Consider the following 19,725-nt stretch of genomic DNA (forward strand, 5'->3'; position numbering starts at 1 on the left):
TCCTGTAAAAACTGAGCCAGATGCTGCGTGGTATGCAAACACTCTGAGTTGCAGAGATCATATGTGCAAAGACTACAAAAATACTCTCTAAAAAGTAACTGTGATTATGATCAACATGACAGGCAGCTAAGATTGAATTCTGTCCATTTAAATTGCATAATCCACACAAGTTTATGGGAAAACTTCAGCTGTCACTGAAACTAGCCCTACTCATGGCAAAATTGCTCTCAAATATTTAATGTCAGCAACCACTGCTGAACAGAGGCAAGTGGAGAGGAAAATATTTTAGAAAGATAAAAATACATATCTATTGCTCAAGGAGTGATTGGAAATAATTCACCATACCAGATTCTCAGCTAGTGTAAATCAGTCTAACTCCACTGACGTTTCATCCCCCACCATCCCTTAGGCATATATTATTTAGCTTTGAGACATAGAATAAAAGTCTGCAGTCTGCCTAGCAAACTGTATTGCTGCATCTTAAAGTTTTTAATATATGATCTGGATGATTTACTATGGTGTATTTCTCTTCAAGTCACAGCTCATTATAATCTCTGCTGGCTGTTAGAACCTAAGATGGCAAACAGTTACTCCTACACATGCGTCTGTTGAAGTCAAACCCTGCGCTCAACTGATTAGATCCAGAGCAGCAATTTTGGTTGAAATACCGGAACTATGCATGACACTTCCTTTGTGCTTATGAATCTGTCCTTCAGATATCACCCCAGACGTAGATGGGCCTTTCCCCACTCGTAAGTAGCATAGTACTTGCTGCATTCTCTCTTTTCAGTGACTAGAGCTCTTGTTGCCATGCTATAGATTTTAAAAGATGCATAGGCACCAGTTTAAATTCTCTTAAAGGATAGTATTTTCACTTTCATGGGTGTATGTGCGTATGTGTATGTATACATCTGTCTCTATAGCTACATCTGTATCTACGTTCTACATCTATCTTCCCGTATTTAAAGGACTAATTACAGTAACAGACCCCAAACAATTAATGATTGCAAGTGAAATGTTTTTGTTTCCAGATGACTTTTTTTTTGCTCTGAAATTTTAATGCCAGTACTTCTTTTTGCTTTATCTTTTGTACAAATGAATATGAAAACTAAGGAAAAGCAACATCCCTTGTGAATAATTACCTATTGCTTATACTTAACAGTGAGCAGGCATAAACAATGATTAACAGAAAACAACGAAAAGTTCAGAAGGCAGTTTCTAGAAGAGCAAACCAATAAAACAAGCTTCAGGGAACACTAACGTTTGCACTGAGGTTTCCATCAGCCTCCTTTAAACACGGAGACATTTGAAAAGCTGCAATTCTTTTCCCTTGTGGAAAGCAGCCATCTACTACCATTAACACTTGGGACTGTTCTATTCTTCTCTATTCATCTAGGTAAGCCTGAAGTCCAACAGTCATTGCAGACTCCTAATGATTTCAGAAACACTAGACTGCCCTCTCTATGGAAAAGTCTCATGGAGATTTCTTTAAAAAATATTTAGCATTTTATGGTTGTATAAAACTGAGTGACCATGAACACCGGACCCAAGTATCTTTTTTGGAGCAGAATTGTACTACTGGACTGACACATGTGGCTTCCTTAATTTCAGAACATCAGGCCCCCTGAAAATACATAAAACTAGAGCTCTTTGATTTCACAGTCTTTATAAACTGCATCTAATGACATTTTCAAGATCTAAATCATGAAAGATGAACAAGCAGCCAACATAATGTCAATAATCAAAAAGCTTCTAAAAAAGGAGGTGACACAAGTCTAAGTTTTGGATTTTTAATTTCAAAATGTAGACATTATTGGTCTTGAAAACTAGAAATAAATAAATGACTGGATCTAGACAAGAAAGATGGAAAAGCAATGCAGACATCTCTGCACATGATCGAGTTGGGTTCAGAAGGCTATAACTGTATTCATGCAGAGATATACCCAACTCATAAGCTTTCCAATATATAAAAATTTGGTTGATTGTCAGGTTTGCTTATGTAAGCCTTATTTACCATTTCAGATAAGCTATAACGTTGAAAATGATTAAGCGGCAATGGTCAAAATGATCTGGAACAGATAAAATTATCACAAGCAAATTCACCCTTTAACTTCTTTTCTTAAAACTGATGACTGCCCTTTTAACTCTATATTTTCATACATTTTGTGTTTGTAAAGACCTTTACTCTTGGCTTTGAAAATTTTGCTGTCAACATATGACTCACTGGGACACAAGAGGGAATGTTTAGTGACTTGTTCCTGATAGTAATTGCTATACATTTATAGCAGAAACAAAGTTTCTGCTCAGAAAGAGTTGTACAGTATTATACTTCATTCTACTTAACAAGAAGGAAAAATGTAACTTCCTTTTACAAAACAGAAGGTTGATGATATGAATACAATATAGTAAAGACATAATAACACATTATCATTTCAAAATAGAAAGATCCTGGGAAAACTCATTTAAATATATAATCTATTTTTCATACATCGTGCTAAGTAATCATATTTTAAGTAAGTATGCCAGAATTTTTGTGGGGATTTTAATTAGAAGATCAATTTTCATTAGACATAAAACTTAAAAAAAAAATCACACTGCAAAGCACATTAATCTGATTCTATCTAATGATTATGCTTCAGTCTTCACACAGTCCCAGACAAATAGACAGATGGGCAAAATTGTGGGCTAGTTGAAAACAATGAAAAAATTCCATTAGCTATTAAAAGAGCTAGAATTTCAAACCAAGTCTAACCTTAAATAATGAATGGTATTGGCAAATCTCTGTTTTATTAAGTGAAATGCCAAACAGCTTTTATGGCTACTAAGGGTTACAGAGACATGGCCCATTGCTGAAGATGTTCAGCATATGTTAGCTCTAGATCTGAATTCGTTTTTCTGAGAAACATAGAATTTTGTCTTAGCTACACAAAATACATATTCAACATCTTATTTTTACCCATCTGTGATGACACTTAAATTCTGTTTTACTTTTCTCTGAACTGCCTTCTGTGATCTCAGTGAGCAGAAAGAAAATTTTTAGATAAGCAACACTTATTTCTCAAAACAGATCTTATGTCTTATTATCATCCCACAGGCATGTCTATGATGCAAACTGCATGCTCATTTATGGTCAGTTTTTGTACATGAAATAATCTTGACTGTGAGAATAAAGAGAAAACTGTGGTTCAGATATGTCGCAAGAAAGAAGATGGCACAGTTATTTTTATTCTCTTCTTATGCGGTAGGTTAATACCCATATCACTTTTTATATATAATTTTAAGTGCTATTACATATGGCTTATACTGATGCTTAATATAGGTGTGGGGGTTTTATTAGTACATCTTTTCACTTGCTCTAAAATTACGACAGATCATACAAAAATAACTGTACTTTGCCTAAAATAAGAAAATCATTTGTTCTTAAAATTATGATGCATTTTCATATCTCTAATCATTATGTAATAAATACTATGCTGTAAATTCTTCAATCACCTTATCTAAAACTGACACAAATTCACATATTTAGGACAAGATTCTCAGCCCTTTTTGAACTCCTCAACCTTCTGTACAGCCTAGGAAGGATTCTCATGGAGAAGATGTGGTAGGGAAGGGTTATCAGAGCCAAGATCACAAGGTATAATACTGAGCTTGAAATAGCTGTAAACCCCAGGGAAATATTTGTGTAACCAAGAGCTGGACCCTTTGCTGATATATCATATGAGAAATTCCACATCATTTTAAAGTCTGGAAAAATCAAATAATGTGTGGTTTCTTACCACTTAGTTATGAAGAACTAGCTTGACTATTCTACAGGTACTAGACCTTGATTAAGACTTCTTTCATCATGATCTCATGGTAAGCTGCACCAAAAAAGAAAGAAAAAAAAAAAAAGCCAAATTATTTTTTAGGAAAGAAAGTTAAATAGTGAACATTTTCATTATATTAAATTATATTACATTATATTAAATTATATTAAATTATATTAAATAAATCCATTCACTGATACCTTGAATATTGCCCTGAATATTGATTATACCTCAAATTTTACAGCCCTAGTCTCTTTAAACTGAAAGTAGTATTGGAAAAGGTCTGGAATTTGTGGTGGGTTGACCTTGTCAGGCTGCCAGACACCCACCCAGCTGCTCTCTCACTCCCCCTCCTCAAACAGGACAATGAGAAAAAGTATGATGAAAAAGCTTGTGGGTCAAGATAAAGACAGGGAGATCACTTACAAGTTACTGTTGTCAGGAAAAGAAGAACTGACTTGGGGAAAAATAATTTCATGCCATTTAAAATAGATATGGAGAGTGAGAAACAAAGACATTAAAACATCACCTTCCCTACCACCACAACTTTTTCCCCAGCTCCACTTCACTCCTTAATTCCCAGGTCCTCTACATCCCCCAACCACACTCAAGAGGTGCAAGGGGGATGGGGAATCCAAGGTTACTGAGAGTATGTAACGGTCCCTCTCTGCCTCTCCTTTCTTCTCACATTTTTCCCCAGCTCCAGTGTGGGTCCTCTCCATGGGCTGCAATTCCTCTCCATGGGCCCCAGTTCTTGTCAGCAGAACCTGCTTCAACGTGGCCTCTCCAGGGCCACAGTTCCTGTCAGGAGAACAGCATGGTTGCAATTCCTGTTAGGACCACTTGCTACAGTGTGGGTTCTCCAGGGCCACAGTTCCTGTCAGGGAAACCAGCTCTGCCATGGGCTGTTCAGGGCCCCAGTTCCTGTCAGAAAAATCAGCTCCAGCATGAACTCTCCACAGGCCACAGTTCCTGTCAGAAAAATCAGCTCCAGCATGGCCAGTCCAGGACCACAGTTCCTGTCAGGAGAACCCGTTCTAGCGTGGGGTCTCCACAGGCCACAGTTCCTGTCAGGAAAAAGCTGCTCCAGTGTGGGCTTTCCAGGGCCACAGTTTCTCTGAGGAGAACCTGCTCCTCTGTGGGCTCTCAAAGGCCACAGTTCCTGTCAGGAGAACCTGTTCTAGTGTGGGCTCTCCATGGCCACAATTCCTGTGAGGAGAACCAGCTCCAGCATGGGCTGTCCAGGGCCACAGTTCCTGTCAGGAAAATATGCTACAGTAGGGGCTCTCCATGGGCTGCAGTTCCTGTCAGGAGAACCTGCTCCAGCATGGGCTCTCCATGGCCACAGTTCCTGTCAGGAAAACTCTGCCCCACTGTGGACTCTCCACAGTCTGCAGTTCCTTCAGGGCATATCCACAGACTCCAGGGTGGGGTCCTCCAAGAGCTGCACTCTGGATATCTCTTATGGCATTTTCCTCTCCACAGGTTGCCGGGGAGTCTCTGCTCTGTCACGTGGGGCACCTCTTCCCCCTCCTCCTTCCCTAACCCTGGTGTTCGCAGGGCTGTTTCTCACTCTTCCTCCTCACTGCCTGTGCAGCATTTTGCCCTTTTTTAGACACTTCCAGAGGTGCCGCCAGCTCTGCTGATTGGCCCAGCCTGCAGGGACTCCACTGAGGAGCTGGCTGGAACCGGCCGGAACTGGCTGTGTCCAGCACAGGGCAGCCCCTGGGCTGCTCCCACACAGGCCACCCTGCAGCCGCCTTGCTGCCAGCACCTTGCCACAGACACCCAAAAAGACCTTTCAGTAAGAACTCCTAAAGTCATAATGGCTTCCATGCAAGGAGATACAAATTAGGCCAAGCCTCTTCAGCCTAGGGAAGAGATGGGAGAGCAGAATATGTGGAACACGCGGAGGACCTGGCCACCCCTTGAGCCTTCTGGTGCAAGAGGTGGGGAAAACAAATACAGCTGGAGGAACCGTCTTCAAAACAAAAGCTAGGAGCTGGTACAAATTAGGTCACTGAGTCTCTCATCGGGATATTCATGTATGAGCTGAACTTTAAGTTCACTAAAATTCAGGGCTGTGCTACAGCTGAACACATGCTTGCCTAGTCCTCCAGGACATGAGTGATTTTCTGAATCATTTGTGCTATTTGAGTTATTAAATAATCGGTTTCACTGTTCATTCTACTCCTATATAAACATTTATGCATTTGGTGTAAAATAGCTGATACATGTGTCTTTACGGTTCTCCCCCACAAAGAAGATGAGCACACTTAGTTGGAGGCAAACCACAACTATGTGGAAGACAGACATATGGCCTCTCTTTGACTTTTGGAAGTACTGTCTCATTAAAAGGAAAAAACATGGTAGATCTTACTGCTTCCTTAGGAAATCACTGATGTCTTAGAATTATAATATAATACTGTTTTTATAAGAAGGCTCTTTTGCTGGAGCTTTTGTTTGTTCAAGCAGCTTGCTTATTGTGTTGCTGTAACACACAATTGTTTTGGGAGTGATGTATTTTAGCAACAAAGAGCTGAATATCAATATTCTTTGATAACAGGAGGAGCAATGAAGTCCAGGTATTCTTTTCTGAGTACAGACTATACTGTGGGGCACCTGCTCAGGTATGGTAAGCACTGACTGAAAAAGGTGAAAAACTTTTTTCAGACCTGATCCCTATGTATATATAGGGTGTATAAATTTTTAGAATAAGTTAAAGAAAGCGTATAAGAGTATTCTATGAATGCTCCAGCTCCATTTTGCAACAGAAGACCTACCCATGGGAATATGAGATTAAAATACATATGTACAATGTTCATACATGTCTATTGGGTGTTGAGTCTGTAGAGTTTACGAGTGCACAAAAGGCTACATACATTTCAAATACATCCAGCTATGATTACAACAATTCTGAAAGAAATTGAGAATTAGGACATGTCAAAATCCAAATCTAAAAAAGAAAATATTGAAGCTACTACATGTAGTACTTTAAAACAGAGCCAACTAAGAGAAATTAAGTAGGACAGCAGCTCATAATTTCATTTCATTACAGGTTTTATAGCAACAACTTGTAACATTTTTATGGTGCCTATTATGTAGATCACTATACAGAAAAAAAACCCAAAAATGACATGTAAATAGACACAGCGTATTTCAGCAAAAACCAGGAACAGGGACAACTAAGTTTACCTGTAAGTGAATGAACTTAGTAGTATATTCTTCACATACTTTGTTTTCTGACTATCCTCAATACTACAACATTTTCCTTGATTATGAGACTGTAACTTTAAAAAAACCTCTCTTGCAGACTACACGACAATGATACTCAGATCGGTCTTGTTCCTGCAAGCCAACAAAAATTCTTTACATTTATAATTTGAGGGTCTAAACTTTTGTTGGACCTGATTACTATGAAATCATAGATACACAGCTAGCAAATAACTACTTATGAAGGTAATGCCAGTACCAAGGACATTTTAAGTCAACATTTTACCAACTAGAGCTCTGATAACTTGCCAGAAAATTGTTGTTTTCCCTAATTTTTAAAGAGGTTAATAAATCTATGAGGACACATTATGGGAAATGGATGGGGTTTGTAATCATACTAAGAGCATCCATGGAAGGAATGCCAGAACAATATTAATATACATACATAACATACGTAACAAGTTAGACCAATCTCTTTTATTCATCTCCTCTGAAAAACTCCAGAAGTCTCACATTGCATATGGCTATACAAAAATCACTGAATTTTCACTGGCTTCTACCATAATTCTTTCGTAGCATAATTTTGTCCTGGATTTAGCTGTGGCTTGTCTTAGGCTTTTCTCTGCAACTCTGTTGACATCTCAGGGCTGGCTCCTGGTTAGAGGTGCCTGCTTCCATCTTCACATAGATTTGGAGTTTGTGAAGTAATCATTTTTCTGCATATCTAGGATTCCATGCTAGCATTAAAGAAATAACCAATGGATGAGAAATATTTCTAATATACTCTCTCAGGAAGCAGAATCAGACATAATGATTACCATGCTTCATAAAGGTGGCCTGGAGTCCATATTTCAGAGGTATGATCTCATTGTGATGTTGTCTGATGAAGCACAGTATCACATCCTGGAAAATCTAAGTTATGGTATCCTGAAGACAAGATTGAAATTGGACTGGCATTTCCTCCAGATGTTTCCTTTCAACAGTTCTCTTCCAACAACTGTTTTGGTTCAGTTTTTTCAAGAAATAAGGGGGTCTTAGGAGTTTGTTTCCTATCTGAAACATAGTTGTCGTCACAAGTTAGTTGTCCAACTTTCACCAATCGCTTACCATGCATATTTTTTGGTCACAAATTATTAAAAAAAAAAAGAGAGGGAAAAGATATAGAGAGTAAAGGACACCCCCACTCCTCTCAAAATATTCAGTCATTCAAGTGTCCTTGAATGGACACCTTTGGAAAATAACTATTAAGGCAGTCCGGTGTAACATAACGGTCTCATTGTATTGATACATGTACATACTCAAAGACTGATACAGATTGAAACTATCCTATGTGCAAGTGATTTTGGTCTAGTGATGATAACTGCTGTATAAATTCATACCTGAGTACAGAACAGATGCTTCTTGTCAGCAAAACTATCTACTTTGGTCTGCTTTGGTTAAATAACCAAAGCTTGTTCTTTTAGTTTGTCCTCTGGTTTATCTTGCCTAGCAGAAGCAACAGACCAATGTTTAACTTAAAGTTGCTTTGCAGCTAATAAATAAATCTAGGCAAAGTTCTTATGGATTCTGTTCCACTTCCATTACACCCAATCTCCTCATCAGACATGTGGAACCCATGGAAGAACAGAAATACAAAAAAACCCAGAAACTCACAATATCAAGAGATGGTCAGGAATTTTTCTGGGGAGAGATTGATATGTTGAAATGGAAATTAATTGCAGGAAAGGGTCAATTTAAAGAAATTACTCATTTTGAAAAAAAATGAAAACTAAATAATTTGTAATGTTGAAATTCTCTGAACATACGTATTTCCTTTTCCTGTCAAAATAACTGTATCAAACCTAAAATATTTTTTTTAAAATGTGAAAATAATGAAAAATGCTGTAACTATGCTGATCCAGACTTTTTCAATGGAAGACACAGAGATGGCACATGAAAATATTGTTTGAATTCGAGATGGGAAAATTTCAAAAGCTCAGCGATTCCTTTGGGATGGGGAAAGAGGTTACAGCCCATCTCCAGTCAAAACTAATTATTTATGGTTGGATCTGGTCTTGCAACTCAAAAATCTTAGACAAAATTCTAAGGAAGAAAAGGATATGCAATGCATTTATCACACATACACATACGATGATTAATTTCCAGTCTTACCTATCTATAAATCAGAATGCAGTCATTAGTTAAGCTGTTGTTAATTTTAATGATCTGTTGTTTGCTTCTTGTAGTCAGGTTGCCATAGTCATTGTATGACACCATTATAAGCTTAAATATTGGAAAGCTCTTTTGGAAAGCCTGTCTTTACTTCACCAACACAAGTGTTCAAGGGAAGAAAAAATTTCCTAAAAAGACATCATGCGAGCATGAAGACATTATTTGTCGATTAAATGAGAAGCTTCTTCCTCTATAACTGATTCTAAATGAAATTCAGATCTCTAAAGAGAACATAAGCAAAATGATAAAAATTAAGACCCTTGCTAATATTAGCTGCTTTTTGGTGCCTCAGACATCTGTGCTTAATTATACTTGTCAGTGGACAATATATCCTCTTTCTGCAGGCTCACATAGATCTTACAGCAGAGGGAAGATGAAGTTTCTTGAAGAGAATCTTAGGGGTAAGTGTAACAGTATATTTGCCTTCTATAATTTCTCAGATGACAGCATATGAATAATAGACTTTTTGGCCCACTGCCATTGTTGGGGGGAGGAAAAAAAAAGCTTACAGAAAAAGAAGACATAGTTCTGGTCTGACCAAGCCCCTAGATTTTCCATGTGAATTACAAAGGTTAAGAAAATTTCAATTTGAAATACCAATATTTAAGTACTTAGATAATTTCAAAATGAAACTTTCAACTCTTTCTAATTAGGAACAGGAAATCAACCACTGATCATTTTTATTTCTAAGTGAGAGAATTGGAGACACTTTTCCTTAAGCAGTGGCAGGCTTACAAAGGAGACCAAGGACAGACACAGCTGGAAACAGGCATATGGATGAAGAGTTTTAGGAATGTGTGCTTTCCTTGTACTTGCAACACAGTGAAAGCACTCATGTGATCAGTCACCCAACCTCAGCCCATACACAAGGCTTAATTTAATACAAATGCCTTCCAAGTTAGGGAATCAAAAAGGGAGTAGTACAGATTATGCAGAGAAATGACAGACATTCAGAATGAGTACGTTCTTCCTACAGTGCTTTTCTTTCCTTTTTTCTCACTAGTAGTGGGGTGTATGACAGGCAAGCAATGTTGACAGAGTGATTAAAGACCCAAACTATTGCTTTTTCCAAATTGAACAGCGATGGGGAACGCAAGTTGGTTTTTTTTCCCAGCGACTTCCTTTCACACCCCTTCCAAATGCAAAAAATAACACATGAAAATCTCAGAAGTAATTACTACCTCATAATTGCATTTGAAATATTAAATCTTGAAGGACCATATATGATCCTGTGTAGAACTGTATGGTCATCTTGTTCACATGATGCTGTATGTTGACATTTATGGCACCAGTAAATCCAGTTTACTCTAATGTAGCTCTTTCTGAGATGGACCCCTCAGGACATAGGCAGAAGAGTATTTGGATCAAGATCCCTGAACTCTAGCAGGAGATCAGTGCTGGGGAAATGGATTTCTGCTTCCATTTTAAGGTAGATGCATAGGCTTTAACTTTGCAGACTCTTGCCACTTCTTGTAGAAAGTTAAGGCTGTTGCCTGAGAAAGCTCCTAAAGCTGCAGCAGTGGCTTAAACCACCCCACTAATACAACCAATACGACTGGCCAGCCACACAACGTATGCACTGCAAATCTGATTTAGGTTTGGGGTTTTTGCTGGGTTATTTTTAACCCAGATCACTTCTCTGATTTGGTTCACTGCTTAGATGCAGAACAGTATCAGTGTAACAGAGGCAGCAGTATGATTCAAGAATGAGAACTGAAGAGATGAGGAGTCAGGTGCTATAAAAATGCTTGCCAAACTGTGGACTAATATACTTTCTCACTTAACAAACCATCCCAATAGCTCCTCTGAAATTCCTTTCGATGGTGAACCAATGTCAGGCAGAAGAGCAAGTCACTGTGATATTTTACTTCCAGTGTTACTAACTCACAGAGGACTATGGGAGACGTGCTGTCTAGATTGCAGAGTGGCAAGATGTTTGGGGAAGAACTTATTTTTATTATTTTAGGATATCTTTATACTTTGTAAATACAGGTACTTAGCTTCCAGTGTTGGTTCCACCTTTTCTGCAAGTTCTCCTAATCCCTCATAAAAGTCAAGTTCTCTCTTATTACACCATTTCATCAGTTTTGCATTGATTTTGCTCTCTACCTGGTCCTGCACCTGATCAGTACTAAAAACCTCAAATATTTCTCAAAATATAGATTTCTCACACTCTAGTAGATTTATGTTCCGCTGATTTCATTGATGTCTAGTGGATCATGATCACATCCACTCTAGCACAGTCTAGGAGACAACAAACACGCTTCTTCCTGACAGTTCTCATCTGCATCACATAAGCAGCTATTTATGTGCCAATAGCTGAATCTCACAGTTTTATGATCTACCTTTTCCTGTCAACTACTATCCCTGCTGCCAGCTCAATATCATCTTCAGCAGTCTAGGAGCCATGAGACTGGAGGTTCTACAAAGCCCCTACAACTTTCAGCAGTGTCTCTCTTTCCCCAAACTCTCCCAGCAATACTGGTCTCAGGAGACTGTAATTTGCCTCTGAGTACCATAAGCAGCTTGCACACATTTACTCCTTGCCTATATGACACTCATTGATAAGCTACAATGCCGACTGTGAGGAATGAGTCATCTAATCAAGGGTTAGGGTGGGGTTCTCCCGAATGGTTAGAAATACAGCTGCAAAGAGAGCACTGAGGCATGGTCATATGTGGTTCCTGTGTCAGCTATTTGCAAAATGCTAGGCTTACGATGGGTCTTGAGAGAGAGCAGAAAGAACAGAGAAGTTTAGGGCATAAACTTGCAAGGGAAAAGGAGTCTGGGAAACTGTCCCCTTCTCCATTGTTCAAGGGATAGAGCTTTTTGTCCATTTTTTGTGAATGAGAAATGAACCCTGGAATTGTAATGATCTCTTGGAGAAAAGCCTAAAAGTCCCCCAAAACCAGCTAAGCGGTCAGGGTGGTGATGAAACAATGTCATGAATTCCTACCAACCAAACCACAACTTAGCATTTCAGTTTTGAATCATGCTTGTTTTGCTGCTTTCAGAATGATGGTGAAAACTTCTTGACTGATAGAACTGTGGATTCACAGCTGCTGTTGATTGTTGAAACTCCTTTGATGTCAGTAGTTGGAAGGGAGATGAATAGCAGCTGAGGAGATGTTTAACTCCTTCACACCAAACATACACTGCTCCGCATCGGTGTGATCCAGGGAAGCCCTCTGATGCTTCTAGAAATGAGAACTTAAAAAAAGATTGCTGACTGACAAACTGTCAGATCTTGCAACATGCTGATCTCATTCCAGGAGCTACGCATCTGCATGTGCTTAGGATGACAAGATGTATCACTCCTGCGTTGCCTCAGTGTCCTGCTCTGGTAGTTGCTCAGCATTTTGTGGAAGTCTTAAACTTTCCACACTTCCACCAACTGAACAGAAATTGGGCGGGGGGGGTGGTGGTGGTGTTTATTCCAAGAAGCTTAAAATATAGCTTTCTGAATTTCCATTAGGGGATGGTACTCTACCCTCACAGTTCTTTCTAACATGTATAATATCAGGACTCAAATACACCCCTCACCAGGAGCGCGTGGCAGGGAAGACCCCCTCAGTACAGTGGTGGTGCGGCAAGGCTTACAGCACAGAGATACTGGGATTTTCTCTAAATCTGAAAGGAGAACGCAAGCCTCACCACACGGTTTCCCTCCCAGAAGCCCGGCCTGCGCTTGGCTGGAGCTCCCCGGCTGGTGCTCAGGGGTGATGAGCTCCGGGAGCAGCAAAGCGAACTGGGCCCGGGCACCTCAAGGGCAGCTGGGGCGGGAAAGTCGGCGGGGGGGCGTTAGGCGAAGCCTGCAGGCTCTCCCTTCTCCCTCTGCCGCCAAAACGCTCCCAACCTCCTCCAGGCCGCCCGCCGGCAGCTCTCCCGCGCCGCCCTCCGGGCAGGTGTACCGGGGTGGAGGTGTGGTGAGCCGACCCCCTCGCTGTCCCGTCGGGAGCGGGGACCGGGACGGTCGCGTCCCACAGGGCCGTGCCTAGCTCGGGGGTACGGGGGCCGGAGGCCGTACCCTCCCGGTGCCTGGGGGCCGTGCCCCCTTCTGCAGCACCCCCGTGGGCGCGGACGGGGCGGAGAGAAACCCGACCCCAGCCGCTTGGGAAGGGAGAGGGGCTGCTGCTGCGCGGGAGGAGGCGGCAGCGCGGCCGAGCGACTCCCCCACCCGCAGGGGACACCCCCACCCCAGGCTGCCTGGAGGCCGCCTGGCCCGGCCTGGCCCACCGGTAGCAGGGGCGGCGCAGGGCGCGGGCTGCCGCCGTCCCAGGGCAGGGCAGGGGCGGGGGTGCGGCGCTGCCCTCTCGCCGAGCGGGAGAGCGGAGCGAGGCGGGAAGCCGGCGCTGGTCGCCCGTCTGCCTCCGGCCGGCCGGAGCCATGCGGAGCTGTGGGAGGGCGAGGGGGGCTGTGGACTGGGCCGCCCCGCTGCTCCTGCTGTGGCAGTGCCTGCCGACGGCGCGGCCCTACAACCTGGACACCCAGCACCCGCTGCTCTTCCGAGGGGGCAACGGGACCCTCTTCGGGTACTCAGTTCTCCTGCACCGCCACGGCGAGGAGAGATGGTGAGTCCCCAGCCGGGCTGCCCCTGTGGGGGCCCGTTCAGCCCGTCGCGCCTTCTCCGGGCTCCGCCGGCCGCGGCCCCTCACGCTGCCGTCTCTCCCCGCAGGCTCGTGGTGGGCGCCCCCCGGGCTAGCTGGCCCGCCAACACCTCGGTGACCAACCCCGGGGCCATTTTCCGGTGCCGGATCGGGAAGAACCCCCGCGGGTGGTGTGAGCAGCTCCAGCTGGGTGAGTCGGCGGCGGGGCGCGGGCGGGGAGACCCCCGGTGCGGGGCCGGGGCGGCGCGGCGGGCCGCAGGGCTGTCCCTGCTGGCGGCGGGACGGGACGGTCTGTGCCAGCCCGTCCTGCGCGCACCGCGGCTCCTCTGCCGCTGCCTTCAAGGCTGCGGGCGGTTTCTCCTGGGTCTTTCCCAGACTAAATTGGCGTTTACCTATCGCTGCAGGGCGAGATCAACGCTATTGCCGAAGAGCAGTAACGGTAGCACTTTTTTTTTTTTCTGTAGATAAAAAGAAATGCACCAAAACTTGACAGGTCCCGCTCCCACAGTTTTCTCTCGCGCCTTTCAGCACCCGGTTCAAAAGCCGTGTGAGAGTTTCGGTCTCGTACTTCTCAGCAGAAAGCTAGTTCAGCTTTCAGAGGAGAGCGCGAATGTAATTAGCTCAGAGATGGGGGGGGTGGAAGTAGCCTAAATCGTCTTTTCTTCTGCAAAGCTTTCCCTTCGTAGAAGCCACCCTAAAGTAACTCTGAACCACCGTCATCTTGCAGATGGGTTCTCCTTGCCTATGGATTTGTTGAAACATTGAGTTTCAGGGGAACAAAGCTATTTTTGACTGAATCAATTTTTCCAGCTCCTGTATTTAACCTAACTGCTTTCTACCTCCCCAGGCCCCGTGCTTGGGAGATGTAACTGGATGCACAACTTCCAAGTGTTTGATACTTGTTAAAAAGGAGAACGCTTTGCAATGAGTTACCGTGAATATATGTGAATTGCTTCGGGCTCTGTTCTTGTCCCCATTGCATGCAGCGCCGTTCATTCTATCCGTATGCTATGCATAGAAAGCTTCCTGAACTTTCTATCCTGCTGTGACTGAGACCATCCGATCCGTTAAAACTATGAACTTGCTGCCCAGTAAGGATAAGGAGCGCGGGAAAACGTTTTTGAAATATTTGAAACAAATGAAAGCAATAGCGCACCATGAACCAATAGGCTTTCAGGGCAGAACGCAGCATTCTGTGACAAAAATGTTAAAATAATAATTTCTCTACACATCTATGCATAATGCTTAGAACCGACAGGTTCTATCCGTGTGTTTTCCTACAGATAGAAATAAGAGTTATTTTTTGTAACTAAGCTACAAGATACTTCATTGGTGCTTTACATAAGGAAAAGACCAGCAGTTGCTTGTAGAAGGAACTGCAATTAAACTTATTCCAGCCCAAGTAGTTATTTTTTCTTTTTTTTTTTTTGAGTAATTTCATTCCAATATTAGATCTATTGAAAAAATAATATATAACAAAGAGCTTTTTTTCTCCAACAGCTTGTTTGTAAGAGGAGGCTTGCAAAAGTCAAAGTTGTCAACTAAAGTGGTGAAATAGCATATGGTAAGAGGCAGTAAACCCTTACTCCTGAATTTAAGGTAAAAATAGTCCTTCACTGTGTGGGAGAAGGGTAGAAAGTTTCAGGTCCTTTGAAAACTACGTACATCTGCATTTCTTGACTTTTTCATTTAGCCTGTGGAAAAACAGAAACTCTGAGGAAGTAACTTGATGGGCTTTTCCTCGGTAGCTTAGGGGATTCCAAATGAAATGGTGCAACAGGTGAATGAAAATGTTTAGGTGGTTCCAAAGGCTTAATTTAACACAGCTTCAGTTCCTGGGTTTAGAGGCTGCAGGTTACACGGTTATGTTTACTCTCTTGTCATGCACTTTTAAAACCAGTGACACCACCAGAGATTTTTGCAAAATATTTGTTTCCCTGAGTGCTAGATGACATCTTTACATCACTGAAGTAATGTCAGCAGTATTTCGGAAGCTAAATAGATACTGAAAAGAAGTGCTCTATTGTAAAACAGGTCAATGAGATCGGTGAAGAAGCCAAAGGCGGCTGCGGCACATGGGATGTAAATGAAGTGGGATAGTAGCTGAGGTTTGTTAAGCCTCTGCCATCCTGCCGAGCAGTCACAGAAATACACAAGGGAACTTGCAATTGCGAAGCTGAACTTAATTATCTCTTGTCGAAGTCGTTCAGGCTGTCAGCAACTTTTGGACATAATGGTTTTATCCACGCTGTGTCTTTCAGTCAGTGACCTCCTCGTTCTTCACCTTGGATTCGTGCCAGTGACAAGTTTGGGTTCTGATCTCATAGAATAGGGTAATTTCCTTGGAAAAATGTGCAGGGATATATTACATTGCTGGGACAGGCAAATTGAGAAATAGCTATTTCTGTCTTTCTCTTAAATACTTGAATTCACATTTATTTCAGTAAAAGAATCTTTGAGGTAATAAGTTTCTAATTATGAGTCTCAGAAATGACAGGCAATAGAAGTGTGTGACAACAGGCAATAGAGTGTGTTTTTCCGAATGTTGGGCTGCTGTAATGAATGGGTGTGAATTACTTACACATATAAATATGTGAAAACACTTTGTTGGTATCTTTCACTGAAGTAGCCTTGAAACTGGCATAACTGATTCATGAAGGATTCATGCACAATTAGGAATCCTCTGATCACACAAAACTACTGTTGTATTTTTTATGTCACACATTCTTACTTACTTCCTCAGTAGAGAAAGAGTTGCTGGGAATAGTCCTGTGCTGCAGGTCATCCCGGCACCTGGAAATAACTCATCCAGGCATACTTCAGAGAATTTTAATGTTGTTCAAGGTGTTGCAGGGGCCTGGGTTGGTTTAAGAGCCGAGAGGAGCCATGAGATACCCTAGCAAATCTTTGTCTTCCCAGCTCTTCACTGGCACTTTTAAATCTCTCTCTGATTGCTGCATAGAGGAGTACTTCTCTCAATGCTGTCAAGTATTCTTCATGGCTGATTTATTTGTATTTGGAGTATTTTTAAACAATGATTTATGTCGGATGCAGAGGCTTGTCATGAAGCTCTAGGCACAAATACAAAATACTGTGCTTCAGGTTTATTTGGAGCACTAAGTGTTTGTCTTCTAGTCTTTTGAATTTCAAAACCTTGCCCACATCAGTTTGGGACAGTCATAGATTATTGTAGAGGAACTTGCACAAAGTTCTTTAGACGTTTTGACCTATTACATTTTGGACTTGCAAAACATTACAGAAATTCTGCAACAAAATTGCTCTCAGATTTGAAACAGAGTGATTCATTGTCTAAAAATACAGGAAACAATTTTTAAAATTTACCATCCAGTCTAAAAAAAACAAAACAAAAAAAGTTTTAACTACAAATGTACACAGCGAATTCAGTGCACATTGCTTAACATAAGGCCGGAAAGCTCTGCGTGCAGTTTTAGCCTTCCACTGTTCCTTTAAATCCCTGCTACAATTAACCTATGAACAAATTGCCCTCTAGCTCCCCCAGCTGAATCATTACAATGGAAAAGCGAACAGTTAATGGTTTTCCCCAAAAGGATGGCCTGTGTTTGTTCAACTTTGATTTCAGTAAGTTTTGCCTTTGGTAGTTTTGCTTTTTGATCTCACTTGCATTGCTCATACCCTGCCAGTGATCTCTTCTGAAAATACCATACTATTCCAAGGAAGACAGGACCGTCTGGATCTCGGTCTGTTACAGAGTTAGGGAAACAGCTGGCACTTCACTAAAATGTTTTGGGTAGAAGTGGTTTGAGGAACGTAAGAGGGATAAGACCTGTAAAATCTGTGAAAAGAGAAAAGATTGCCCTGGATAAATGAAAAAAAAAGAGTCTGATGAGGCTCTGACATCTAGGAGCAGGATATCAGAAGGCTTGTTTTCTTTGCAATAGACTTCATCATTTTAATCAATTAGCAATAGGACCAGAGGAGTTCTGGGGGGATAAGAAGGCTCATGGGAGGCTGTTGGGCATGGAAGGCACTGGAGCAAGTTACGTAAAACTGGTTTCTCAGATGACATTGCAAACATCTGTATTAGAGTCCTTGAGGCCAAAGCTGGAAGTGACTTTACAAGTTGTGACCTTATTTATATGCGATTGTGCTGTTTCTGTGGATGCGTGCAGCAGGGATTATAGCAGAAGTGTATCTTCCAGCTGTGTAATGTACGCAGGCTGGGCAATTACTTATCTCTCGGTGACTTTATGACAGCGCGTGCTCCTTTTCCCTGAGGCAACCAAGCTGCCATGTCCTCTTGAGCTTATGCAGTGCTCTTCTCTTGCTTGTGCAGAATACAGCATTTTCTCTTCTCATTTGATAAAGCTTTTATAATGTCATACCCAGAGCAGGGGCTCATCACGGTGTCTGGGATGCCAAGCTCACGCTTCTCTTGCCCACAAAGGCCTATCATGCCAGTCAGAGAAAGAGAGGAGACATAAGATAGCAGGTCAGCAGAGGGCCAGAGTGAACCTGAATCAAGAACGTGTGCTGAAGCCAAGGAAAAGGGGAATACAATCCAACGAGCATGAAGGAATGGTGGTGGTTTTTTTTCTTGTTACGGACCTCTGAAATAGGCACAGGAATGAAGCACTGAGAGGAGCAAAACTTCCTGTTATCTCTCACATCATCATCATCTAGTCCTGTTTGACTTACTGATAGAAAGTCTCAGAAAGCCTCTAGAGATCTAAATTTATGACACTGGTCTTCTCCACTTCTTCCATTTCCTGCAAGTCCACATACACTGTAAAGTAAGTCCCAGGTAAGTCATTGTTGTAGGAGGACAGAAAGCATTGGTAGAAGGGATTTACCAGAAATGCCTTTTCTGATTTAAAGGAGGATTACTTCTTACATGTGAGCGCGTAATGGAATTTTGTTTTCTGAGGAGATTTCAGTCAGATTAACATGGTCTATAATTCATACAAACCATGGAAGTGTCTCCCTTAGGGAGTGAGGAGTTCTATGTGACATAACTCCAAAATTAAATTCCAGACTTGTGTCTGAAAATGGTATATATTCAGTACATGGAAGTTGTCACTGACATTAGCCAGGTAGGAGAATTTGGAAGCTTATTGCTTAAACCTCAGAAACTGACAACCTGCAAAAAAATCAACTTCTTTTTAGTAGATTTTTAAAGTAAGGCATTTTACTTCGTGCTTGTCTTAGAGTAAGAGCCCGCATATTGTTAATTACCGTTCCTAAGGTGACCTGCAGGCATTATTAAATTACAGTAACATAAAATCTCTTGGCCCAAAGACAATTGCATGTGATGTTATTGTGAGTGCTAAGGTTAGTTCCTGTTTACTTGGACTTTCCATAATATTTACGTGATGTCTTAGGGAAAGGGACATGGGAGAGAAAGTGGTAAAGAAGAGATGAAGGAGGCTCAGATACCTCTTGACCCTGTGAAGAGTATTATTTTTGGAAGAAGGTAGAGTACAGCTGCGGCACGCAGGGTGTGTTGTCCTCTCTGCAGTACGGTGGGGGGTTCAGGACTGCACTGCTCTCGTCTCTCCATTGGAGCAGGGAGAAAGTGCGATGTTTGGAAAAAGAAGTGGAGAGGTATTTCGGAGTAGAAGAAATCAAGGCTCCAGCAGTTTCTTCAGACAAATGTTAATTGCTAAGCCTGTCACAATACAGTAGGGAACAAGCTCTGAAATAAGGATGGTTATTGGGTTTTAGTCCTACAAATGCTTCTTCTTGGTGTTTTCTTACCGTGTGATAAAGAATTATCTTTATTCCATTAATCTGATATTTTCTCTCAAAAAGTCCATGATGTACTAGGTATAAAATCATTTCAGTCAGTGTTGGTTGTGATAATGTTTGTAGCAAAGCCCACAGTCATTCATCTTTCTCCTGGCTACTGA

General features: G+C 41.8%; 1 protein-coding gene and 1 long non-coding RNA gene across 2 annotated transcripts in view; both read left to right on the top strand.

The window, feature by feature from the left end:
- The first annotated feature begins 624 nt into the window (after window positions 1-624).
- Window positions 625-6,430, top strand: LOC129208152 (uncharacterized). The gene is made up of 3 exons (XR_008577691.1): window positions 625-752; window positions 3,095-3,241; window positions 6,373-6,430. It is a non-coding gene; the product is annotated as an uncharacterized LOC129208152 (long non-coding RNA).
- A 6,813-nt stretch (window positions 6,431-13,243) lies between these two features.
- Window positions 13,244-19,725, top strand: part of ITGA4 (integrin subunit alpha 4) — a 41,441-nt gene continuing 34,959 nt past the window's right edge. Inside the window, exons 1-2 of the mRNA XM_054829901.1 lie at window positions 13,244-13,801; window positions 13,906-14,027. Coding sequence (XP_054685876.1) covers window positions 13,617-13,801; window positions 13,906-14,027 — 307 coding nt within the window. The 5' untranslated portion in view covers window positions 13,244-13,616. The remainder of the gene's footprint in view (window positions 13,802-13,905; window positions 14,028-19,725) is intronic.

The sequence above is a fragment of the Grus americana genome, chromosome 6 (assembly GCF_028858705.1).
Source record: "Grus americana isolate bGruAme1 chromosome 6, bGruAme1.mat, whole genome shotgun sequence".
Classification (NCBI taxonomy): domain Eukaryota; kingdom Metazoa; phylum Chordata; class Aves; order Gruiformes; family Gruidae; genus Grus; species Grus americana.